Genomic DNA, 25,215 nt, shown 5'->3' on the forward strand with positions numbered 1-25,215 from the left:
AACAACAACATGTTATTAGGTTGGATTGATGAATTAGCACTCATCCGCTCGGATCCCACTAAAAACATTCTCAAATCCTTCCCACTCGACGTGAAACGTGTAGTCATCTCCTCCATCACTGATTATTTCAATCAACAGAATGCAACAGCTAAAAACTACCTCACCACGACCTCTCACGTCGAATGGGTCATGGAAGTCTTAGGTCATGCCTTCCAATTACCCATTGCAGATCATCAAACCATTGATCGGGCCATCAATGTCTATAACAAGTGGCTCTTTGAAGAGGCTCAACGTCCCGCTCCTCTCCAAGAAAATTTACAGTACTTTGTTCAGCAAATTTTCAATCACTTCTCATTGTTGTTTGAGGAACGTGGTTTGGATGGTACATTGGGAACTGGAGGTTCGGGATCTCAGGAAGAGAAGAAACATCATATTCATCTATGTAATCGAGTGTTGGACATTTTCCTTCAGATGGGAGTGAAGGGGGATATGTTGGAGGAGGAAACTTGGAATCATATTTTGAAGATTATATTGGGAATTACGGACTCGACTTTGAGAGGAAAGAGAGGTCTTCCAGAGTTGTCGTATGGATTGTTGAAAGTCTTGTTTGAATTGTGGTTGTGTTCCTTGTCCGATGATAAGACCATGTGGCGTCATTTGCAAGAACATGGAATTTTGTGGTCCAAGAATAATGCAACCATCAATCAGTGGAATAGTGTTTGTATTGGTTTGACCAATCGTGTTATTAACTTGCTGTATGGTCCTAGTGAAGGTACCAGTGTGGTGAGAATTCAATGGGAAGGTCTCAATCCAAAGAACAATCCAAATCCAAATGTTGGAAACTCAACTACAGAGTTGGATTTACCAGATGAATATGTTTACTATGCTTGGAATCAATTCTTACATATTATTGGTAATCCAAACAAGTTGGTTGACCCAGAAATTCACCTCAAAGCATTCCAAGGAATTGAAGTCATTACACACAGTTTGGCCTATGTCGGTACTGATCCTCCAATCAAGAAATTGAAGGAACAAAAAATCGATTTCCGTATTCCATACGCACCAGATGCCAATTCTATTTTGGACATTTTCGGTCAATGGTATTTTGAAGCTGTTTTCCGTGAAAATGCAAGTAACTTCAATCAAGGACGTGCCGTTGCCTATAGTGCTTTGTGTAAGATATTCTGTAGAAAGGGAGGTAGCCCAATTCACACACGATACTTGTCACTCTTCTATAAGGCTCTCTGCTCTGGATTGGAAGATGAGGACCCAATTGTTGTGATTGCCATTTTATTGGGAAGTAAGAAGATTTTCTGTTATGAAGAGTTGATTGGTTCTCATATCCTCATTCGTTACTACATGAAGGTTTGTGACAAGATTTTGGGAGGAGCTGCATCCACTTCAGGAAAAGAGTCGGCACAAAATTCCAAGTACAACACCGAAGTTCGTCAAGCATGCATCACCATTCTTGGAAGTTTGGTTTGTTTCCCAAACCACTTTGCTACACAAGGCGTTGCTGAAGAATATTCTGGCCAAGCCAATGTTTACAGCGAGCTCAAATTCCAAATTCAATCAATTTTGCAAAAGGCATTGAAATCAGAAAAGAATCCAAAGAACTTGCAATATATCATTTGGGTGATTGTAGTTTTAATTTATGAAGAAATTGACAAGAATGCAGAAATTGCAGTGATTTTCATTAGAAACATGTTAGATATTGTCAAAACTTATGCTCCAAAGCCACTCAAGGAATATCCATCTGAAGTTTTTATTGCCATCTATGAAGCATTGAGTGCATTGACAAATTTATATCCTCAAATTGCTGAGTCTGAACCAATGATTTCTCGTGAAATTGTTTTCCAATTGAGTACCATCATTCCAATGCAAGTTGCCTTGCTCAAGCAAAATCAAACTAGCGCCAAACTCATTGAAGAAACCTTCTACAGCATGTGTGATTGGATCATGTGTGGTCCTTCAGTCATTCTTTCCAACAAGGAAAGCGTTACCAAAGTAATTTTTGCAGTCGATCAAGGTTTAAACATTGTGAAGCATGTCGGTGTTCCTGGAGGCGTTAGTGCAGGCGTTGAGAGTCCTCAAAGCAATCCAAGAGCATCCACAACAGGAACTGCTCTCACTAGTCAAAGCACAAGCTTCACAAAGGATGACATTGAGAATATCAAAATTTCTGCCGAGTTTGTCTTGTCTCATTTAATGAATCATGTCTCTCACTTCCCAACCACAAGCAATAATGCCGCTCTTCACACCACTTTATCTGAGGAAACTCAATGCTTGGATGACTTGGAACCAGAAAACTCCAATTACGTTCGATTCTACATTTACGACAATCAGTATGTTCTCAGTTTGATTGAACAACCAAATGAAAAGGGAGGTCCAGGTGTTACCGTCGTCATGAGAGATTTGACTGGTAAACACTCGTGGGATTCTCGTGTCTTGTATGGAGAAATTCCACAACCATACAGTGAAATTGAGGAACGAGGTATTTACACTGGTAGTGTTCTTACCGAAGGTTTGCTAAACCAAACTCCAGAGGCTGAGCAAAATGGCACATTGATGCAATTCCATATTGATCGACCACTCAAAGAGAGAGACACTGTCTCACTTTTCGATCAAATGATTGATGAAGAGGAAGATAATGAAGCCAATTTCTTGGATCAAGTTGCTGCCGATTACACTTCATATGACATTTCATGCCGTGAGCCAAATATGAGATACAAGTATGGTGGTGATTGTAAGGCAAGCATGACTCGATTATTGCTCTCCTCCATAGGTCTTGTCCACATTGCATTGACCAGCAGATTTGTTCCACTTCAAAGCAATAGCAAACTTTTGAGAAGTTTACGTAATTTGGATGGTACTCAGCCTCGTGAGACGCACAAAGTTGCGGTTGTCTATGTGAAGGAAGGTCAAGACGATCAACAAGATTTGTTCTTGAACGTCGAAGGAAGTGACCAATACAATGCATTTATCAATTCTTTAGGATGGGCGGTCAATCTTCAAGATCACTTGGGATTCATGGGTGGATTGGACAAGAATGGATCTACCGGTGTCAATGCTCCATATTATGCTGATTACAGAACTGAACTCATGTTCCACGTTCCTACCATGATGCCAAATAATCCTAAGGACCCACAACAAATTCACAAGAAGAGACACGTCGGAAATGACCATGTGAATGTTATTTGGTCCGAACATACTCGTGACTATTACAGAAATACCATCATTTCTCAATTTAACTTTGTTCACATTGTATTATATCCATTGAACAGAACACACAAGGGCTTGATAAGAGTGGACGTGATGGTCAAGGAGAGAACCTATCCAGTGTTTGGTCCAGTCCTTGACGGTATGATTTTGAGTGAGAAAGTTGCTGGTGCTTTGATTCGAATGACCGCTCTGAACGGATCAAGAATCAGTAGAGCCAAGTCCACAGGTATCATGCGACCTTATTTGCAACGTAAGAGTCTAATTGCGGAACTTGCTCAGAGATACAAATCAACTCTTGAAACTGACAAGTACTATAGCTCATTATTCGTGAACAAGGAAGTGGCACAAATCATGATGGATCCACCAGGAAATCAAAAGAAGAAATAATTTTACGTGCTATAAATTATTATTTATTGAAACAAACGTGAGCGTGATGGTGTTGTTGTGAAAAAAAGTTAGACTAATATTTTCACTTTCACGATTTATTTTTACAAGTTCTTGTACAGACAAGAGACATCTTGAAAAACAAGTTGCCACTCACACTGTTTCATAAAAAAATTGTCAACTCACAACCCTCCCTGAAAAACATGTTTTTCAACATATTCATATCGTCCAAATACAAACCCAAGATATTCAGTCGAAAGAAACAAGAATTACGTTATGCTGCCAATGAATTCTACTTGACTCAAGACGGCCAATACGATGAAATTCCACCAAAACTCTTAAGCAACCAAAGTTTCGTTTTGAAAGCACTCCAACAAGGTCATCCTCGAATCATTGATTTAATATCTCCAACCTTACTTGAAGACGAACACTTTGTGTTGAAAACCATTGAACTCGGTGGTACCATGCCTCGACATGTTTCAAAGACTTTGCGAAACAACAAATGCTTCATGCTGCAAGCATTACAATTGTGCTCAGCAGCGTATTATTATGCATCGGATGAATTGAAAAACGACAGGGAATTTGCGTTGGCAGCTGTGAAACGATATGGACTGGAATCGATGGAATTTCGATTCATTGATCCTGCTGTGAAAAGTCTATTGAAAGATGCTCAGTTTTTAGAGCAAGCCAAGGAATTGGATCCTGAACATGCGGATGTGTTGATTCGTCTCGTCGATCAAGAGTAGATCATTTGGTGAATGGTCCTATCGATATAGAATAAATACCAACAACGACATTTCATGAAGTGATTATCAAAACTCTTAGAGAAAAACAATTCTTTAACACAAACTCGTGCAGCCTTCGTAATTTTTCAAAGTTTAATGTGTCCTTACGTATTCGGTACCATCCACCAATATTACAACATGGTCTTATGATCTTGTCAAACGTATGTTCAGTTTGGCTGTGAAAAAGGTAGAGGCAACTGTATTACTCAAACTCTGAAGGTTTCTGCAATGTTTACAGCGAGTATGTAAGAATTTTTTCAAACGTTTCAATATCTTTATCTGACACGTAGTTTACAAAAACAGAACAAACGTCAAACTTCTTTCCACTCTCATGACAAATTTAACTTAGATAAGGGAGAAGAGTTAAAACCTGTTTTTACAAAGATCTCAGAGTCTCTGAAGGACAAGGAGAAGATTCCTTTTCCGAATTACCAACTATCGAAGAGAATTCACAAACAATAATGCAAAGATTCTTGAGGCATTGTGTTGAGAGTAACGTGAATAATGACTTGAGATGTATAAATGACATAAGGTCTAGCTGGGAGAGAAACACGTGGATTTCCAGACAATTCATTTGCAATGGATGATTGATTTATATCTCTGTTCGATGCATTTTCGTTATGTGATGTCTTTCCTTCATCCCAGGTCTCTGCCACTCCTTTCAAATCATCCCACTCTTTGCTGATAACGTCTTTGTCTTTACATTCATTGACCAACCATTCCATAAGCACCACAAACAATAAACATCTCTCTCCCAAATCCTCCAAATCGAAACACTGACAATAATCACATTCTAAGACCATGTTTTACAGTTTCTTAATGAAAAAGACATATATATGTTTGCGATCAGCCAGTCCTATTCCAATGTTCAACTAGATTTGTTCCAAATGCACCTTCTTCAAAATATCATTCAAATAACATGAACTCACACAACAATTCACAACAACGCAAACTCATCATGTTGCAAAGAAAGACCAAAGAGAGGTCGAGACTAATTTTAAATGATGTTTCATATTTTGAAAGAATGAAGGCATGCATTGAAATCCAATTAACCTTTTATTCACTGTGTACTCTCTAAGAGTCCTTAGAGTAAAATCGCCATTGAAAAAATCCTTATTCTTGATACATGTTCTCAATTTGACGTTTGTACTTGTCAACAATGGCATGTCGTTTCAACTTTTGTGTGGCTGTCAATAGGCCATTTTCGACCGTCCATTCCTCTTCACATAGATAAATCTTTTTCACTCGTTCAAACGATGCCAATTTCGCTTGATCTGCCAATTCATCCAACGATCTCAGAACAAGTTTCAATAGTTGAGGATTTTGAATCAAATCCAAATTCGAATGAAATTCAATTCCCTTTTCACGTGCCACTGATTCCAAATATTTCATTTGAGGTAATGCCAAAGCAACTGCATAATCTCTAAATGAATCTCCATACACTAAAATTCCATTCGGTTGAATATAGGGTGAATCTGCAAAAATACTTTCCAACTTGTTCAATGCAATATATTCACCATGTTGAAGTTTGGTTAAATTTTTCACACGATCCACCACTCGAATAAAACCATTGGGTAAAATTTCTACAATGTCTCCAGTTCTGAAAAAGGAATTCGGTTCGCTCTCTTGATCGAAATTTGGTAATTTTCCATAGGCTTCCAAAGTTAAATCTTTTTGCTTGTAATATCCGAGTGTGACATTTTCTCCTCGAACCCATAATTCTCCTCTTGGATTTGGTAAATCTCGATGAGTATAACCCATTTCAGGAACATCGACGAGTTGAATTTCAACACATGGCACTGGTGGTCCACAATGACAAGTTTCAAATGGGAAATAGGCATTGGACACGGTGGAGCCAGCACATGTCTCTGTCAAACCATATCCTTGCATAAAGACACAATTAAATCCAATTCGAAGAAATTCCTGAGTTTCAGGAATGAGTGCTGAACCTCCTGAAAGCATGAGTTTCAATCGTCCTCCTACTCCATCTGTAAACTTTTTAAAGACGAGCCAATTCCAAAAAGGAGTGTCTCGACCCATCTTGAGAGCATTTCGTTTACATTGATACGCCATTGTGAACAAGGTATTCACAAGCCAACCCAAGAAAGGTCCTCGTTTTTCAGCAATGGAATGCAGTTGCAATTGTGCACCTTTTTTGATCGTGTCAAACACTTTGGGAACTCCTACGAGTAAGGAAGGTCTCCAGAATTTCAAATCACCACACGGTAAGCATGTGCCTTCAGAGAGCGTTCGTGCCGACGAGTATCCAATCATTCCTCCTCGAAGGAAAATAATACTATGAACGAGAATTTCTAAAATATGAGCCAATGGTAAATACGCAACATGAATATATTCCAATGAACGTTCCACACCGAGACACACATTGAAGGAAGCAATGGCTGATAATAAATTATGATGAGTCAAAAGAACTCCTTTGGGTGCTGAGGTCGATCCTGATGTGTACATTAAAATACACACGTCCTTACTGGTGTGAGGTTTGCCTTTGATTTTAAATTCTGTTGTTGTTGTTGTTGAGGAAACATGTTGTTGATTTCGACAATCTTGAAGTCCCATTTCAATCATTTCTTCAATATTGGTCAGAACGAGATGTTGTCCATATTTTTGTGTGAGTTCATTCAATAACTTTTCTCTTCGTTCGACTTCGTCACTGCTATTTTCACACATTCTTAAATTGTATAAAATGTACTTGACACGAGGACATTGGGATGCAATTTTTGGAACTACTTCTTTCAGGGAACTGAAATGAAGCATGACACCAGAGACTTTGGATTCATTGAGTGCTTGAATCAAACTATCAATTCCTAAACTTGCATAGACAGTTACAATGGATACATTTTGCTGGAAGAGAGCCAATGCTGTAACAAACCATTCATAGGAAGTATCGTCATAAATTGCAAATCGACTATTTCGAGTTTGTTCACTTTCCTTCACAGATTGGTCGTCATCAAAGGTGAAAAAGTCCAAATCTCCTCCACTGCTCTCCAAATTGAAACATTTTTGCATGGCTCTTGCCAAAGCATCGACTCGTTCTTCAAATTGACGATATGTATAAATCACTGCTTCATTCTCAAATTCAGGAGTGTACCAAACTTTCTTCTTTCCATTTTCAGCATTGACTTCTTTCGAATGCATTTTTCGAAGTACTCGTTGTCCCACACATGGTTTGTCAGCGTAATGATTCATGCATTGTTTAAAGTATTGAAAGAGAGTTTCTGGAACTAGTCGTTGATCTTTTTGTGTCAATTGAAAATCAGGATATTCAAGATTTTTCCAAGGAGTGTCCACATGTTGCAAATTAGAAATATTTTCCTTTTCTGCCAATTGTTGTAACAAGTGTTTGACCTTCAAATATTGTTCATCGACTTGATGAAATAATTGATCACGTGTAGAGGGTGGAAGTAACTCATCGAGAACGCTCTCCTTCTCAACCAATGATCCATCACGAGTGTGACTCATCAAATGACGATAAATAGGACTCTTATTTTCCATATCAAAGTATTCTTTTGGATTTTTCTAGAAAATCATTCAAAGAAATCATCGATGGTTCGGAATTTGTTGATCAATTCAACCAAAGGAACAACAAGTGTTGAACAAGTAATTATGAAAATCAAATGATCAATGATACAATACATCGGAATGTATTCAATAATAATAATAATAATATTATTATTATATATACACAACACCAATCATGATGAATCTGTTACTACTTACAATCTTAGTCGAATGACTCGTTGGAAAATAGGGAGCAGCCAATAAACTTGAATCCATGTCTCCTCTCAAATCATGAACCAAATACGTCTTTCCATGCCAATGATACATGATCAGAAAGAGAAGATAATCTACCCAATTCAAAATGAAGGCAAGAAGAGCTGTGAGAGGAGCTTCCAAGAAGGATATCAACCATCGGAAACAACTGCCTTTATGTTTTGAAGAGGATGCCACGGAGGGCTTGTTGTGAGTGGTCGCTTCCACCATGATTAATGTGTGACGCTTTTTTTTAATTAATCTTAAATGGGCTATTTATGGAAAATTTTCAAATATCGAATATTGAATACTCAGTGCTGGACTCGAAGTTTGTGTTTTTTGTTGAGTTGCAATAAAGTCCTTCGTTGTCTTTTAATTCGTCACACCAATAGGATATCAAGAAGGAGTAATTGTCGCGAGAAGAGAGGAGAATTTCGCACACCCTTTCGAAAAAACCTCCGCCTTTGCATTTTTGACTCAGGGAATTCGGACGTGGTCACGTATTTTGTCATCATTATACCTCTTTAATTTCATAGAGCCTCATATATTGATTGAGTTGAAAAGGGCATCGTCAACACCTTGTAGAATGGAACTGCTTCTTGAGCGCCACCTTGTTTCAAAGTAAGGAGACGAGTGGACGAGGTTTCAAACGTTACTATTTTCCAACGGGTCGTTGTGGTGGAGCCAATTCTCGACACATTTCCCTTACTTCCTTACTCGACCACCTCCAACGTTCAAAGACATCAATTAAATCATTCAAGCAATGTTGTTGCAGAGAATCAAACATGGTACTCTCCACTATACCATTGTTATATTCCAACTTTTCCAGCCACAATTTCACTTGTGTCATGAAATTCGAAGGTAAATTCAATTGAGCCGGCGAATGAGGCATGCAGTAAGTTCTCACAATAAATAGTCCAATTTTGTTTCGATTCTTTTGAGAGGTCATCTTTGATTTAAATTGTTCAATGTCCTTATAGCACAACACGCTCTCAGGGCAGTACGATCGTTTTGCAAATTCCAATAACATTTCAAATGTTTTCTTGTTTTTGAGAATTTTCTCAATCATGCAACGTTCCATGTCGTGTTCATTACCTTGAATTGATGCGGGTTCGTTCGTTATCATTGATTGCTTTCTCTTCCTCGTTGCTTTGGAGTCAGTGAAAAAATGGTCTTCATAAATGGCATAACATCCTGGCAATGTCACTCCCACAAAGACTTCACAAATTAAATTTGTCATTGGCAAAAAGGCATACGAAACAAAATAATCGAGAAAATTCTTGTAAAATGTCCAAGTGCCGCAAATGACATACATGGTCATCACGGTCATTTGAACGGTAATGATGATTAATGTTTCTACCTTAATATGATAAGTGTCACGTTGGGAGAGGAAGCATAAAATCATGGCAATAAATTCCAATATTAAAAATACGGTCGTAAGGGTAATTAAAATAATGGCCGCGTTAGGTTGTTGTACGCATCCTGTAGTAAAATCAAAACTACCAGCATTATCAGTGGTGAGATATCGAAAGTTGGAAGTAACAAAGAAGACCTCATCGATAGCACCAAAAAAAACCCACAAGAGAAATTGTACAAAAAACGCAACTCCATAAATCATGTACAAAAACCATGTGCTTGTGAGACATGAATAAATTCGAATTTTTCGAGTATTAATAGTTGCCAAGTTGGATGCTGTCAAATCATTAATACTTTCCATCATGTTTGCGTTTGTTTGCTTCTGAGGATTTTGGTAAGACAAGTTATGAGTTGTCGTTACTGCTACGGCAGTAGAGTTCGAGCAATTTTCAAGCATGTTTGAACGTTGATCTGTAGTATTTTCTGAAAGAAATGCTACTTCACTAAAATTTGACATGTCACCAGGCGAGCGAGGAGACATAGCCACTACCATGCTTCCACCTTGTGTTGTTACCTTATTAGAATCCCATTCGGTAGAAATTTTCAGCTCCTCCATCGCACCACTATTTGCATGAATGGTCAAACCAACTGAATGTTCACCACCAGTGTTGTCATTACAGTGACTCCCTGTTGGCAGAGTAGTTGCCGTTAGTGATTCTTTGAATAGATTAGAATTTGTGGTGGAATCATGATGAACCTGAACAGTACCATCCCTCTCAGTATCATCCTCTATGGCTGTTTCCGTTGCTGCCACTGTTGTGGTCGTCAATGAGGTCATGGTGGTTCGACTCTGATACAACTTTTTTCTCTCCAAATTCATTCTGTACAGTGCAAATACACGCCAACATCGCACCATGGGTCCCAAACACAGCGCTGGTATAAACATGAAAGATAACCACATGTGAATGGCACACGGAAATAATTTCCTTCCAATAAGGAGCCTCAAACATCCCAAAAAGCCAACCACAAAACTTGTCAAGGTATGCATGATCAGATAGCCCAGATTTCTCTTTTCAATATGGGGATGATGACGTTTCCAAATCAAGAGCGATAAAGTGCTAATCGTGAGTATCAATTCAAGAAGAACAAACACAGAAGCGATGATGGCATTGAAAATGGTATCGGGACATGGTTGATGAGGAATGGGATGAGGGATCAGAGTGCTCGTGTTCATGAGGACTTGAAAATTGCTGTCGGGAGGAATCGAAATGTTGAAGGGATTATTTGAGGGATAGTCTCGGCTCAAACTTCCCAATAGAAAGAGCAATGGATGGCAGAGTGCAGTGGGATGAGGAGGTGCATCCGCAATGGAATGATTTTGATGGAATAGGGAGTAATCGAACCACATGATGATAATGACGAAACTTTTTCAATTCTGCAACAACACAAAAAGGACAATCTGTAGATGCAATAGTGTCATCTCGAGTGGATATTTAGTGATGGCTGTTGTTGTTGTTTTAATGCTTGGTTGATGGCCATTTGTATGTATTCAAATGGAAGGCGAGATGTTCATGAACGTGCTTGATGAGAGAAGTCTTCCATACTGGAAGCCAGAGATATTCTCATCATCTCTTCTGAAAGGAAAACACAGTACATGAGGAGGAATAACACTCGGTGTTGAAATTTGGATGCAAAAACGAGATCCTTTCATGAAATTTCATGAAGTACTAAATCATCATGTACGGATAATAAGAGAAAGACAAACTCCGATTGATTGCATTCATCATGGCATAAAAGCATTTTCTTGAATTGATCACTCAAAAATATTCAATTCGTTTGTATTTATTAAGCTTGTAACGATTGATAGGACGATTGGTAGGCAGAAAGATTGGCAATGAATGAAATCTTGGCAAAATCACTTGCAAAAGTACAATAAATGCTTTCCTTCTTTGGCAATGCTTTGGAATTGTCTGTTCCGTCCAAATTCTTGTTCAATTTCACTTTGGTCGTTGGTGTCGTTTGTTGTACTGATTTGTAATCAATCCACAATTCATTAATTTCAAATTGACAAATCTTTTCAATGAGTGAGGAATAATCGACGAGATTTTGTGTAGAAGCACTTGATTTCACACCTGTGGTGCTTGTTGACACGTTGAGCTCACTTGAAATTTTCTCATTCACAAAATAGATGGCATAATTAGAGAGGGCCAAACAACACTTCTTTTCACCACTTCCATTGCCCATATCCAACAATACTTCACTGAAAAATAATAATTGTTCATCTACACCGGATGCAAAAATGTGTTGTAAACTTTTGAAAAGTCTCCAATCAATGGAAATATCCAAAGAATTGCCCTTGTTGTGAATTTGTGAAATCAATTTGGCACAAAAAGTGTCATTACTGAATTGCATGAAAAGCGGTTCTTTGGATGTTTTGAGAAGAAGATACTTTCCAGTATAGGGCGATGCTAAACTCACGGATTCAATTTGTGACAAATTCATCATGGACGTTTCGGATAAAAACATTTTTCCAGTATTCACATTTTCAGTGAAGGAATAAATTCCAATTTTCTTTTCGAATAAAACAATCATGCATGGTTGATGATTAATTGTGCAACGATCATAGGCCACAACATCTCCAACTTTCAAACTCTTACTCAACAAGTAACTTCTTCGGACAAGAGATTCTTCTTTCAAAATTTGTTCAAGCAATGAATTTCTTAGAGATGGAGTGTTAATCACACTGTAGTACGAATTGGAGCTCTCGACACTGCTGCCAGATTCATTGGTGAAGGGAGACAATCTCACAATGAAATCGAGCATGTTGTACAAATTGAAGCGATCAAATCTCATATAGACTCCACAAATTTCTGTTAACAGCATGGTCAATTTTCGTTTCTGATTCATGTATTGTGCATGAGGATTGGAGAGGGAAATTCCAGAAAATTCTTGTTTGTCTGAGGTCACGCTATAAAGTGGTAATGTCAATTCTTCCAAATATTGAATTCTGTACAAATTTCCAAACAGAGTATTGTCACGAGTGTCATCAGAATCTGGAATGTGTTCCGTGATGGAATGATAATACAGTAAACGAAGCAAGACAGCAAAGTCAGGTAAAGGTAGAACCCAAAAACTTAATAATTGACTTTGGCAGAGCTCATTGAGTAATTCATGATCGTGATCTTTCGAATCTGTCAATAAATGGAATGGAACATTTCGAATCGTGTTCACAATCGTGTGCCACAATTTCACATAATTGTACAAAAAGTGTCTCTCATCGCTCGAAAATGGAGTAGTCTTGGAAAAGTGGAATTGCAATCGATATCTCAAAGTGTTATTCATTTGTTGAATAATTTGAGAAATTTGATCAATAATGTGAAGCACCTCTTTCCATGCCTCAGCTTTGGATTTGTTATTGGCAACGCTACGGAGGGCAGTTCCTTGATTGAGTGTTTTTTGTAGAACTGAATCCAAGAGATGCGTTAAAATCTTCACACTTAACATGTTCACACGATAACTTCCAAACAAGGTATTGCTCAACACTTGATGGATGAGAGGAATGATTTGAGAGGCACCAAATTCGCTCAATTTCATCAAGTTAATAATTCTCAGTCCAATGGTTCCAATAAATAAATATTTCAACTCCTTATCTGATAATAATTGAGAGAGTGAGATTTTGGTAGAAGTGACCGATTGAGTAATGACATCATACACATTGTCACGCAACAATTCATCAGAAAACACTAATCGATAAAAGTCATTGGCAGAGAATGAATGAGTCGAATCATCATAGAATGACCACATGGTAGTCAAAGGGTTGGCTTGTTGTTGTTCTCGCTTCATGTGATCCTTTTGTTTCTTTCTCAACAGTAAATCAACAAATTCCTTATTTGTTCCAGATTTTCTGTGAATTCTGCGAATGTGTTGCGACTGAGTCTCGGCACCATTGTCTTCATCTTCGCTGTCCAATGAGGAAATATCAGACAAATCGCTATCGGAAGAGAGAGTCAAATCATCTTCTTTCTTTTCTTCGGCAGCTGCTTCCTCTTGCTTGGAATGAACAAAGAATGGATTAAACAACTTGAATGGATTATTCTTCAATTCGTCTGTCCATTCAGAGGTCACATCATCAATAACCATCGAGTACAATTGTCTGGACAAGTCGAGTGTTCGTTCATTCCAATAATTGGCAGAATATTGATCAAACATGCCATAATTTAACATTTGAACATAATTAGGTTGTTTGAATTGATGTGACAGATCTTCTGGATTGGCTCTCAATGAAGATCTCTTTTTCATTCTCAATGAATTTCTTCGAGAATCTTCTGTAGCATTCTTGGTTTCATTTGAAGCATTAAATACAGCCTCCATGGTTTCAAAACTACGGGTGGACATGGATATCGATTTTCTCAGTGACTTTCTCCTAATTTTCTTCAATTCCTTTGAAGAGAGTTGACTTTCGTTTTCATTGGGCACTACTGGTTTCGATACTAGGGAAATGATATTCTTGAGAAGATCGGTCACCATTTGAAGTCGACTCTTGTTCTCTTCGGTCATGAATTCCTTCTCCAATTTTGCAGGAGACAAGGATTCCAATGAGCCAACCAAACGAATCATGACACGTAAACAAACAAAGCTGGAGATCTCAAGCTCTGAAATGCATTTCAATAAAATAATATACTGATTGGCAAAGAGAGGCAACGATTCAACGGTCAACGTTTGATTTCTTGAACTGGTTTGACTGATTTGAACTCCAATTCCATTGAATGAAGCATTTTCTTCAAATGCTTCAATCGAGTACAGCTGTGGATTTTCTCTTTCAATTTGTTGTTCTTGTTTGGTAATGAGAATGAAGAGTTTTCCAAATTGCTCAAAATCCAACTGTTCTGAAGGAGGAGTGGGTTGTAGTACTCTCAACAAGCGGATACAATGATCGATGAGATTGTAATAAAGTTGCTTGGTGGACAAATCAACAGTCAATTGTTGAATAATCTTCAATAATTGAATTAAAAGAACATCCTTGTACTCTGATAAAAGTTCTTCCTTTTTCACATAACTCAAAATGCCAAGCAATGTCGACAACTCAAACGAGTGATTAAGTTTTGTTCCTCTATATCCTGCTTCTCTAGACAGGGTACTAATGGATGTGACAACTTTTTTCAAAAGATCCTTTTCAATGTTCGTTTCTCTAATGACTGAAATGAAACAACTTGCTGCAATTCGATTGAGTTCGAGTGAACTCGACACAGACAACAAGTTATTTTCATTATCCAATGTTGAGGTAGCATTGGAAGTGTTAGTATTCAACAAGACAATCTCCAAGAGACGTTGTTGAAGGAGAGCACAATACTTTGGATCATTCACCATTTCTAAATGTTTGTTAATATTCAAAAGTGGTAACATTTGAATTAAATGCAATACAGTAGACACAAGTGGCACTCCTAACACGGGATTAATCAAAATATTTTGAAGAGTTTCTTCTTGAATAAATCTCAATAGAATATCTTGCAAATCATGAATTTGGTTCATGTTGATCATGACTTGCATTCCTTGCAAACGATACGATTCATCGGTCATTTGAGTGTTGTCACCTGCTCTAACAAGAGTTCTACTGGATGTGACATATTGTGTTTGATGCTTGACCATTTTGTAATGATAAATGGTCAACAATGTGTCAATGGACTCCAACGCTCCTGAAATTTGTTTGATATTCATGGTCGTAATTCCATTATTAAGGAAATACTTCAAAGTCGAGAGAAGGAGATCCATAAACTTTTTCTGTTTGAACATGTCGTCCTTAATTTTAGAAACGTGACAAACACTTGCAAGTGCCGTTTGAATAACACCCAAACAACTTGCAAAATGACTTTGCCCATAGCCAGAAACTAGAGCTTCAATGACTTGATCCGTAATTTCACTCTCAACGTCTCCAGTGGCAGATGATGAAGATGGTGACGCGTTATTGTTACTACTATCAGTCGTTACAACCTCTTCACTAGCATGCTGGTGGTCCGTCTTGGGTTTCACAAAATACACTGCCTTGGTCAAATGTTCAGTCAGCGTAATGATTTTTCCAGAGAATTTTTCTGCACATGACGACATGACTACAAATAATTTCAACAACAATATATATCTCTGAACTTGTGGTTGCAGAGTGGTAGGTTTGGTTGGAGATTCCATAAATTCTTTGTGTTGTTTGATGATTATTTCCATGAGAGTGTCCAAGAAATCCGATTCTGTCATGGCTAAAATCATGGCATCTGTAAAGTTAAATGTCTTGACCAACAAATCAGTGCTTTGAATTTGTAACTGTAAAATTTCGTTTGGAATGTCGTGCATGTTGGATGAAAAGGATTTAAATTGATTGGTCATGAATTCTTGATAAAACTTGGTAATTCCTTGAAGTTTCTTAGTTTTGGCCGTGGCAAGGAGTGAATTTCCACTTTCTTCATTTTGCATGCCACCACGTTTTTGACTGTTGGCACTTGGTGACAAGTCTTCATCCATAACAGGTCCAATATAGGAGGAACGTCTTCGAGTGTCAGAAAAGTTTGGAATGAGATAACTAGGAGAATTTCTTTGAGTGGGATCATCCACTGTCAATGGTTGTTTCAATTTCATGCTCAAACGATTGAGTTCTTGAGGTGTGGAAATTTTTGGAATGCTCAAAGGATCATAATCATCGAAATATTTGAGAACGGTGCACAAATTGGCAATGGGTTGTTGATTGTACTTTCCACTTTGTGCCAAAATGAATTGATGAAGTGCCTGATTGGTCGTTCTCAAAATTTCAGTGTTGTTGTTCCAGAAGAGGAATTTACCCAATTCTGTGAGGGCTTGAACTTCTTCACGAGTGGCATTGTCAAACGTTCGAGTGTAGAAACCAAAGCTAGTGACCAAGCAACGAATAAAGCACTCCTTGAGAGTATGTGTTTCGTCACGGGTAATGTAACCTTTCAACAATTCAATAAATTTCACATAACCGGTGAGACCAATAGTGTTTGGATCGTCTGCATGCAACTTCATGGAAATGTCTGAAATGTTTGATAAGAGTTGTTTCATGGTTCGTAACAATTTCTGACCAGCCACTAACAAGTAAATTTGTGAAGTATTTTCGAGGACTTCATTGATCTTGTCAAAATGTGTTTGTTCCTTAATGGCCTCCACAATGGTGGCTCTTCTTCCAGGTTCCTCAACAATGGGTTCATCCTCTATGACTTTTGTTTGAAGCACACTGAATAAATTATTAAACGATGGAACTCGTTTCATGAGACCTCGAGAGGTTCCTTTGAGTTGTTCTCCAACTTCGTCAAAGAACAAGGGTTGAATCAAGTTGGAAGAGCCATCGCCTTGTTGACTGGCAGATTTACGTTCCTTACTAGAAATTTCCTTTCCGTCCAAACTTGTCAATTGTAAACGAGTAATGAATAGAGCTCGATAATTCATTAATTTCATGACGAAAGGATTTGAATCAAAATTCACACTCTTCAATTTTTTGAAATTGGTCTTCAATTCCACGAGAAAATTGTCCAATTTTTCCTTATTCATATCCAATTGATTAAATGACAAGTTCAAATCTCGCAATTTCACACAACCACGTAATCGAGTCACAGTTTCTGTTCCATTCGAAATCATGTTATAGGACATGTCGAGATATTCCAAATTTACTAATTGAGACAAGGATTCTGGAACAGACGAGAGTGAATTGTGACTCAAATCGACAAGTACAAGATGTGAATGAACATTGGTAAAGAGACATTTGTGAATTTCATTGTGAGAGGCGTAGAGACGTTTCAAACGAGTGAACATTTCAAATGGCTTGTCAATTTCTTTAAATCGGTTTTTGCTAAAGTGACCATCGGATCGAGAATATATCAACAAGAGGTTTTTCGGATGATGACCATGTTGTCCAATGATAATTTACATACACACACATTGTGTTGTATATCATACCATAATGTCAATTTCAAAAGAAAAACAACAACCATCATGAATCATTTTGAAATTCTCTCTTCGCACACACACAACCTACCTAATATCCAATTCCTTCACACAAGCAGTTTTCATAATTCGCAACGCCTGCAACGAATTGATTTGAAATTTATCATTGGAAAAGTCCAAATAGAGTGGATACGACAACTTTTTGCTCACATCCTTGACACAAATTTTACGAAAAGTTTCTTCACTCAATTCGGAATAGAATTGATTGGGAGTGATGATGAAATTACGTTTCTTTTTATCGATGGGCATGATTTAGTAATTAGTTCCTAGATGATGATATGATGCGAGTCGTAGAGAGAAAAAAAACTCGATGAAAATTGTTGTTTTGTTGTGATAGGGATACACACGAAAATATGAAAATACAATGAGTTGTGCAACAGAAGGTTCTTCTAGATCTCTCTCTGTGTTGATGTTGTGATTTCGACAAAAGCCTTTTCGTGTGGGCTGCAGCAACAATGAGGTAAAATTGAGAGAGAGAATGTGGGTGACTTTTTTTTGTGTGATGTAACGACTTTGTGTGTTGACATGCGACATGTGAAAGGAGATGTAAAAACAACTACACCAGCGGAACAACAAAATCAATTAGCGCAATAAAACATCATTGGTTTTATGCAAACTCGACATTATGTTCCTTCGAGTCTCCTTAAACATTATAAACCATCATCAGCCTGACGTGCAAATTCATGTTATTCTTTCATGTTTGAAATCAGAAAGATAACGCAGTATTGGTGAATTGATTCATCATTTTCATTTTGATTCACACCACAAAGGAAAGCAAATATCATGATGTGAACGCGGGAAGAGTTGAACAAAAAATGAGTCATTGTGGTTTTTCTTTGAAGCCTATTATTTTCAAGATCAAAGGATGAAAAACATTTTTCGTTCCGAGAGTTAAGAATTCGTAAAGTAGATCATGTTGTTGTGTGATGATGAATGGATTGTGGTACCATGATACGCGTAGTATTTGAGGTTCTTCACGATGGTTATAAATATTATTGGAAGCTTTTTCAGCAAACGATTCCGATGCGTTACTTATTGAAAGGATTCTCTGTTGATTTCGGACTCTTAATAAGAAAGTTCATATGTGTTTGTGTTTTCCTCTTTTCGAGAGAAACGCCTTATTGGCGAAGCACATCGCGTTCAATTTCATTTTTCAAAATTTCAAAAGAGGCCCATTTCGGGAATAATTTCGAGACACGAGCTCATTTTCTGTTTTTTGGTCAAGTGGAGTTTTTTGAACGTTGAAAAATTGTCGTTTGTAATCCACCAAACACATTTCTTTGAATAATGTCTCGTGGGAATCACTCCACAATACCCTGCCAATTGGAACGAAACAAGGCTGTTGTTGTCTTGTCCTCCACTCCAACAATGTCGAATGAGCTCAAATCACAAACACCATGTAATTATGGATCCACACATGTAGATTTGTACGACGATGAACATACCCCTCGAAGTGCTTTTACCAATCATGATGATGAAATAGATGAACAACACTCATTTCCAGTGTTGTGTGATTCACAATTAATTCATGAAGAAACACATGATGAATCTAGATGCAATATTCAATCGCCAACCAATTGTAATTTGAACACGAGAGAGACAAGGAAACAGAGAAATACAACCAAACAACAACAATTGTCAAAAGTCATCCAGCCAGGCACTTCTGTTACCCCTCCTCCATTATTCACAAATTTCAAAATATCCAAGCCCAAGAAATTAAGGATGACACAATACACCGTTTCCAAAGGAAAGCTAACCACCATTCGCAAGAATGATCTCATAGAGAGATCTTGTATTTCAACCACAGGAAATGAACATTCCCCATCCAATCCAACGCAACAACCGCCATCAATTCAAAACCAACAACCACAAGAACGAATAGAACCCATAATTCACTCCAATACAATATTGAGAGCATTACTCTTAGGTTTATTTTGTGGTATGCATCTCCAATGGCAACACGCTGGAATGTCAATTCTCAACAATGTTCCTGTTGGTTTCAAGAGTGAAACGATGGCATCTCCTGCCAACAATGCGACATCTGAAGAATCAATAACATCTTTCAATCAGACACCAACAACAACAACCAGACGCTTAGTCAGAACATCAATCTCAATACAAGAATTACTTAATTAACCAACACGTGGAGATTCAAAACTTTGTATTTTCGAGTTGAGTTGTAAAATTCAGATCACTATGTGTCTAGCTCTCGCACAGAGATCTTTTCATCCGTTCTTACGAGAAATGATGTCAAACAGATGCATCTCTAATACCTTCACAAACTGACGACATCTCACAATAACCAAAATTAGACCATTGTTGCATCCCATTTCACCTCATACCAAGCGCCTCGGAAACACCAAAATTGTCGTCCACAACAAATTCGAAAGAATATAAGATTCGACATGATAAGAATGTAAAATTCAGACCCTAGAAAACGTCATTGCAAAAAAAGTAACTCGATATGAAACACGAGCTTGAATCATCTAAAGTTAATCCAACGAGATCCAAACCAGTGTCCTCCTCTAGGGCTACAACATCATCATCCTCGAATATAAGTTTAACCATTCGCCAACAACAAGTATCCAGTCATGATTCTTCTTTAACATTGAGGTCAATGAAGAGAAACGGGCACAAAATTGAAAAACAACACAGAACCATATCTGTTAGCAAAACTTGTGTCGTTCTAAGACATCTTCAAACACAACCCAATCAGGTAGAGACTACTCATTATTGCGATGATGAAGGATCACAACCATTGACAAGAGAGGCTTTGTTGACGTACTCTTCTTTCATCCAACCGCAATCGATGGATGGTGGTAATGGACGTTCTCGTGATGAGTTGACCAGTGACAGTCAACCACATCATGCGTTACCCCCTTCCTATATTAAAGCAGGAATGGCCATGTTGTTAGGTTTAATGTGTGGATTGAATTCAGATCTACATCAAGTGGCAAAGAACATCTTGTTGCAACACCATCCCATGTGTCAAACGCCAACACAAGAACCTACAACGTCATCTATGAGCAATAATCCAATTCCTCCACCAAATGAACAACAACAACAACCGACAAAGAAAGGTAGAACATCTATCTCAATAAAGGATTTGTTAAACGATTGAAAATAATTTAACACCTTGTAAAGAAAGTGTTTTGTACAAATTCGAATCAAATGTTGAAACAGTTGACTGTTGACAGATGAAATTCCTTGCCACCTCTCAGATATTCTCGAAAGAAACCATGAGAGATTTGTTAGCAGAATTTGGAAATGGGTACTAGTATTATTTGAGATGCAGTTCAAAACAGAAATACAAATTACTGATTTTTAGACACGCACACGCGTTTTCCCATTAGTCCAAGGGAAAATATGCGATCCTTTTTAGGAATTTCAAGATGAAGACATTGTGAAATTTGACACTAAGGTGAAATGGTCAAATCATTCCGTTGTATTCAAGCACGTCAAACCTTTTCTGAGATCATCATCATTGATGTACTTCAATCTCCATTTCACATTCTACCCAAACCATCCCCAAAACAAAAATCCACTCAACCTGTTTAGCTCATTCTCTCTTATTTCAATGAAACCAACCACCACACACAACGACATGAAAAGGCTTCCTTCCGAGTCGACATCATGGACCCAACACCACTTGGATGGCTCGAAGGATGTTTCTCACTTGTTCAGAGTCAATCATGAACAATCACTTCCCTTGAATTATTCACAAGAAAAACAACGAACAAGAAGAGATCCCACAACAAGACGTTTCAAATCTCATCAAAATGTCGAAACCATTCAACATTTGACCAATGACACAGTGAATCATTTCAATGAATTACATTTCACACAAACCCAAACTTCAGTCTCCAAAGAAAATGTACTCATCGATCATCCGCGTGTGAAAGGAATTCAAAAAATTCCACATGTGCATTCATTTAAATTGAAAAGTCATCGTTTGACATTCCATCATGCTTTCACCATTCCTCATTCGACAAGTCAAAATCCATTACTCGTTCAAACGAGTGGTTCACAAGAAACAGTTGAACGAACATCCCACTCTTGTTCGAATCCTTTTACTTTCATGAAAGTGTCATTACCATCAACCTCACCATCACTTGACAGAAATTCCAATCCTTTCATTCCAAATAATACATCGACTCAAACATTGCAAAATGAACCTTCTCAATGCAATGTTCCAAATTCACTGCAGTCGACGAACAAAAACATGTATTTAAAAGAATCGATGAAAGCATTGCTTCTATTAGCTTTAGAAATTCGTTTGAAATAATAACAAGTTGAACTCGTGCCCACTCCTCTCTTCAACGATAAATGTATTTCTCATCTGAAACTCACAAGTTTTTATTACCATTTTTGAAATCATGACATTGACCGACACATATTTTCACACTTTTAAGGACCTTCCTTAATTGGAGCTCCAGTAGGTCTAATTTTTGAAGTACTATCGGTAGCGACTTGTACGTAACCACATCCAGCACTACTACACATTTTCGTGAGTGTTTCTTTATCTACTTGTTGGTCACCGACCATCTTGTGGAATAAATCTTTACGTTCCAATCCAGAACTAGTCACACTTGGTGTCATTTCCTCTTTTCCTTTTAAGGGTGAAATGACAGATGAAAATCTCTCCACAACATCCTTAATCGATTGATATTCAGTACTTGTGGCCTGTGAGAGACGACCCTTTTCACTGAAAATGGCATACAAATAATCCCATGCGAATTCTTCATCGACATTTTCATCCATTTTCTGAATGCGATGACTCTTGCGTTCAGCAATTTTCTTTTCTAAATCTTTCAAAGTTCCAATCTTCTTGACTTTCCATTTGCCATGTCCCAAATCATTGGTGAGCATTTCGGCTAATTCGTTCATGTCGTAGGATTGAGACACATAGGGAATGGTCTTGTTGGAAGTTTGATCGAATAACAATGTTGAGGTTAAGGCACAGAGTTGACCAACTTCTGGATACAATGAAAAGTCAATCATTGGAACCTTGTCTGAATTATCTTTTCCGTAATATTCGACTAATTGTTCTTCTAAATTGAGAATTTTCCATTTATAGAATGGATCGAACAATCGTTCGAGGAAAACACCATTGAGAATGGAAGTGAATGACATTTTCGATTGATTCTTCTCAAGTAAGGATCGAATTCTTTTACGAATTTCCATCTTTTCACATTCTCCGTTTTGGAAATTATTGAAATCGACTGTGAAATCAGCAGGAATGTAACGTTTGACATTTCCATCGAAACAAGCTTCAATGACGTTACTCTCATATTCTTCTTCGTTGTAACTCTTTTCAAAGTCTGTGGCATTAATAAGGACATCGTATTTGGCAAATCGATCTCTCTGTTAATTTGATGTCATTCAGCAAACACATCATGCCAAATGTCAAAGCGAATAAGCAACAAGCACTTACCAATTCCTTTCTTCCCAATCCATCTGTCCTCTCAACCGTCACTCCATCCAATTGTTTAACAAATCCCTCGGAATTAAACGTGTCCTTTCGATCAGGAGTCACAAATGTGAAAATCTTGAACGAAGGATCCACCTGACTACTTTTGGATGAATTCGAAGAAATATTCAATTGAGATTTATTCTCTCGAATATTGACCAAAGATTGTAAAATGTTTCGACCCAATCGACCACCGCCATTGATCACACAAATACTTTTAATTGCTTTGCTTGAGGACATTTTTTTTCGGAAATGGAAAACAGTTTAAGGAGAATGGTTATTTTTGGGAATTCATGAAATATCTAAAAAAAGATAATTACCATGATTGAGTTTGGAAACTAGTTTTAAGGTGAAAGGAACCTTACAATAAACTCTAAATACTCAAAGACACGAAATTATTATGGTGTTCGTTGAATGCACACCTTTCCCTCCTTCTTAATTTCGAGTTTTTCAGTTGATCACGAAATCCAACCTGCCCTTAATATTCCTTCCAAATTCAGAACGATAATTATTTCCAAACTCAGGAAAATTCTTTTTCAAATAAATCTATCTCTTTTTGAAGGAATAATCGAAACGGCAAAAAGGTTGAATTTCCATGAATTGTTGAACTACTTCAGGAATTTCATCGACGACATGACAGTTTTGATCTTTAACACCAAATTAGAATTGGGTCCAGATGGTCGTCGTATTTTGTATCAAACAGAACACACAAAAAATCATGTCAAGAAGGCTCACTGTAAATACGACAGTGGTTGAAGAGCATCCAATTGCTCACAGTAGTATTATGTGGAGGAACCAACCACTGTGTATGAAGTTGTTGAATGATCTCAATCTCTTGAAACATTATGCAGAGTATCCAAGATTTGACACTGGACAAGCGACAAGACAGCCAAGGTCTTGCTGGTCAATCATTCAATAATGGCAACAACGGTTCTGAGAGTGATGGATATTGCTCGTGTCCAGAAATGAGATGTTTATTTTCTATTGCGCTTGTACTTTTATGGTTAGCGGTGAGCATTGTTTACTTTGTAATGTTTACTTCAGACAGAATTGTTATCCAGAGACACCACTCGTTTACTGTGAATCAGTTTAATAATAATAGTCGAATGTTTATTTGTCCATGCTCCAATGAAGAGATTGCCTATGACTCATTTGTCAAAGTGGACATTGAAGTTGAATTTCCAGTTCTCATTAATCAAATGGACAACTCGTCCACTCACATGTGCAACGGTTCCAAGTTAAATCAAGTCTCATCCAAAGCATGTATTAGCTTTTTGAAAGGTTTTACTGAAGTTCTTGGTTCTTCAACCTTCTTCTCACCCTATCTTGTCACTGAGAAAGATATTGAAGAACGAATCCGACGTTTTGCACGATTGACTTCCAACGAAATCATGATGACCCTCTTATTTGGTTCTGAAATTGCCAGTGACGTTCTCGCACAACTACAAGGAGCGGATACGCGATACAAGAACCCAAGATCCCTTCAATCCAGTCTTGAAAATCAAAGGAAAAATCTTCAGACTTTTCAAAACACAACCATGGAATTATTTATTGCAACACTGCCAAATGTCACCATAGATCATGCCAAATATTTTAAGGAATGTGACGCACTGTATTGTGATGAACGAAGGCATTTAAATGGATATGAAATAATGTTCAACGTTGTTGCCAAAGTGGGAGGATGGATGTCCATTAGTATGGTTACTGCAGGTGTGTTGTTGTCCATTCTTAATTGTGTGGCAAAAAGCTTTTATAAGGACAAACCTGTCAGAGACATATTTTAATTTCTGTAGTAAAAGGGAGTTTTAATGAGGTTTGAAGTAATCAAAGTGGTTGGTTGATCAATTTTTTGGGATACATCGACGTACCACCGTTAATCACTCGTCTCCTGTGAATCACAGTGCATTCCACACTCACAATCTTCAGGAGCTGAATTTAGTTGACCAGGAAATGGTAATCACTTGCATCTTTTTAAATTGTTAGTAGTGACAAGGTATCTTCGACCACGTGTTAACAAGTTAATACCCTCTTTCGTGATACATACACGCTTCGAATTTCGACTTGTTCGAATTGAGAGAACGGTTCAAATTGAAGCGATCAAAAACAATTTTCTAAAAGAGATAGTTGCCAAGTGTGGCTCAGTAGTCAAACCTCGACTACGGCAACCTCTGGTCGAGGGTTCAGTTCCGGTCCCCTACCGAATTGTTGAAGGTGGCTTCTGTTCGTAAC

At 37.7% G+C, this 25,215-nt stretch overlaps 11 protein-coding genes across 11 annotated transcripts; 6 read left to right on the forward strand and 5 right to left on the reverse strand.

The window, feature by feature from the left end:
• Positions 1–9: 9 nt before the first annotated feature.
• On the forward strand, positions 10–3,609 carry C9374_010983 (uncharacterized protein; the record flags this gene model as incomplete). The annotated part of the gene is made up of 1 exon (XM_044686587.1): positions 10–730. A coding segment is annotated over one exon (721 nt), but the record flags the coding sequence as incomplete, so codon positions are not given.
• Positions 3,610–3,809: 200 nt separating this feature from the next.
• On the forward strand, positions 3,810–4,352 carry C9374_010984 (uncharacterized protein; the record flags this gene model as incomplete). Its single annotated transcript, XM_044686588.1, has 1 exon — positions 3,810–4,352. One exon carries the CDS (start codon positions 3,810–3,812, stop codon positions 4,350–4,352), a length of 543 nt encoding a protein of 180 aa, XP_044543321.1.
• Positions 4,353–4,840: 488 nt separating this feature from the next.
• Positions 4,841–5,194, reverse strand: C9374_010985 (uncharacterized protein; the record flags this gene model as incomplete). Its single annotated transcript, XM_044686589.1, has 1 exon — positions 4,841–5,194. The coding sequence occupies one exon, from the start codon at positions 5,192–5,194 to the stop codon at positions 4,841–4,843; it is 354 nt and encodes a 117-aa protein (XP_044543322.1).
• A 310-nt stretch (positions 5,195–5,504) lies between these two features.
• C9374_010986 (uncharacterized protein) lies at positions 5,505–8,390 on the reverse strand (the record flags this gene model as incomplete). Its single annotated transcript, XM_044686590.1, has 2 exons — positions 5,505–7,925; positions 8,127–8,390. 2 exons carry the CDS (start codon positions 8,388–8,390, stop codon positions 5,505–5,507), a joined length of 2,685 nt encoding a protein of 894 aa, XP_044543323.1.
• A 424-nt stretch (positions 8,391–8,814) lies between these two features.
• C9374_010987 (uncharacterized protein) lies at positions 8,815–10,923 on the reverse strand (the record flags this gene model as incomplete). Its single annotated transcript, XM_044686591.1, has 1 exon — positions 8,815–10,923. The coding sequence occupies one exon, from the start codon at positions 10,921–10,923 to the stop codon at positions 8,815–8,817; it is 2,109 nt and encodes a 702-aa protein (XP_044543324.1).
• Positions 10,924–11,360: 437 nt separating this feature from the next.
• C9374_010988 (uncharacterized protein) lies at positions 11,361–17,765 on the reverse strand (the record flags this gene model as incomplete). The annotated part of the gene is made up of 2 exons (XM_044686592.1): positions 11,361–17,361; positions 17,548–17,765. The coding sequence occupies 2 exons, from the start codon at positions 17,763–17,765 to the stop codon at positions 11,361–11,363; spliced, it is 6,219 nt and encodes a 2,072-aa protein (XP_044543325.1).
• Positions 17,766–18,884: 1,119 nt separating this feature from the next.
• C9374_010989 (uncharacterized protein) lies at positions 18,885–19,652 on the forward strand (the record flags this gene model as incomplete). Its single annotated transcript, XM_044686594.1, has 1 exon — positions 18,885–19,652. The coding sequence occupies one exon, from the start codon at positions 18,885–18,887 to the stop codon at positions 19,650–19,652; it is 768 nt and encodes a 255-aa protein (XP_044543326.1).
• A 328-nt stretch (positions 19,653–19,980) lies between these two features.
• C9374_010990 (uncharacterized protein) lies at positions 19,981–20,637 on the forward strand (the record flags this gene model as incomplete). Its single annotated transcript, XM_044686595.1, has 1 exon — positions 19,981–20,637. The coding sequence occupies one exon, from the start codon at positions 19,981–19,983 to the stop codon at positions 20,635–20,637; it is 657 nt and encodes a 218-aa protein (XP_044543327.1).
• Positions 20,638–21,120: 483 nt separating this feature from the next.
• Positions 21,121–21,801, forward strand: C9374_010991 (uncharacterized protein; the record flags this gene model as incomplete). The annotated part of the gene is made up of 1 exon (XM_044686596.1): positions 21,121–21,801. The coding sequence occupies one exon, from the start codon at positions 21,121–21,123 to the stop codon at positions 21,799–21,801; it is 681 nt and encodes a 226-aa protein (XP_044543328.1).
• A 122-nt stretch (positions 21,802–21,923) lies between these two features.
• Positions 21,924–23,226, reverse strand: C9374_010992 (uncharacterized protein; the record flags this gene model as incomplete). Its single annotated transcript, XM_044686597.1, has 2 exons — positions 21,924–22,880; positions 22,951–23,226. 2 exons carry the CDS (start codon positions 23,224–23,226, stop codon positions 21,924–21,926), a joined length of 1,233 nt encoding a protein of 410 aa, XP_044543329.1.
• Positions 23,227–23,831: 605 nt separating this feature from the next.
• C9374_010993 (uncharacterized protein) lies at positions 23,832–24,770 on the forward strand (the record flags this gene model as incomplete). The annotated part of the gene is made up of 1 exon (XM_044686598.1): positions 23,832–24,770. One exon carries the CDS (start codon positions 23,832–23,834, stop codon positions 24,768–24,770), a length of 939 nt encoding a protein of 312 aa, XP_044543330.1.
• Positions 24,771–25,215: the final 445 nt, after the last annotated feature.

This window comes from Naegleria lovaniensis (genome assembly GCF_003324165.1).
Source record: "Naegleria lovaniensis strain ATCC 30569 chromosome Unknown tig047, whole genome shotgun sequence".
In the NCBI taxonomy this organism is placed as follows: Eukaryota; Heterolobosea; class Eutetramitea; order Acrasida; family Naegleriidae; genus Naegleria; species Naegleria lovaniensis.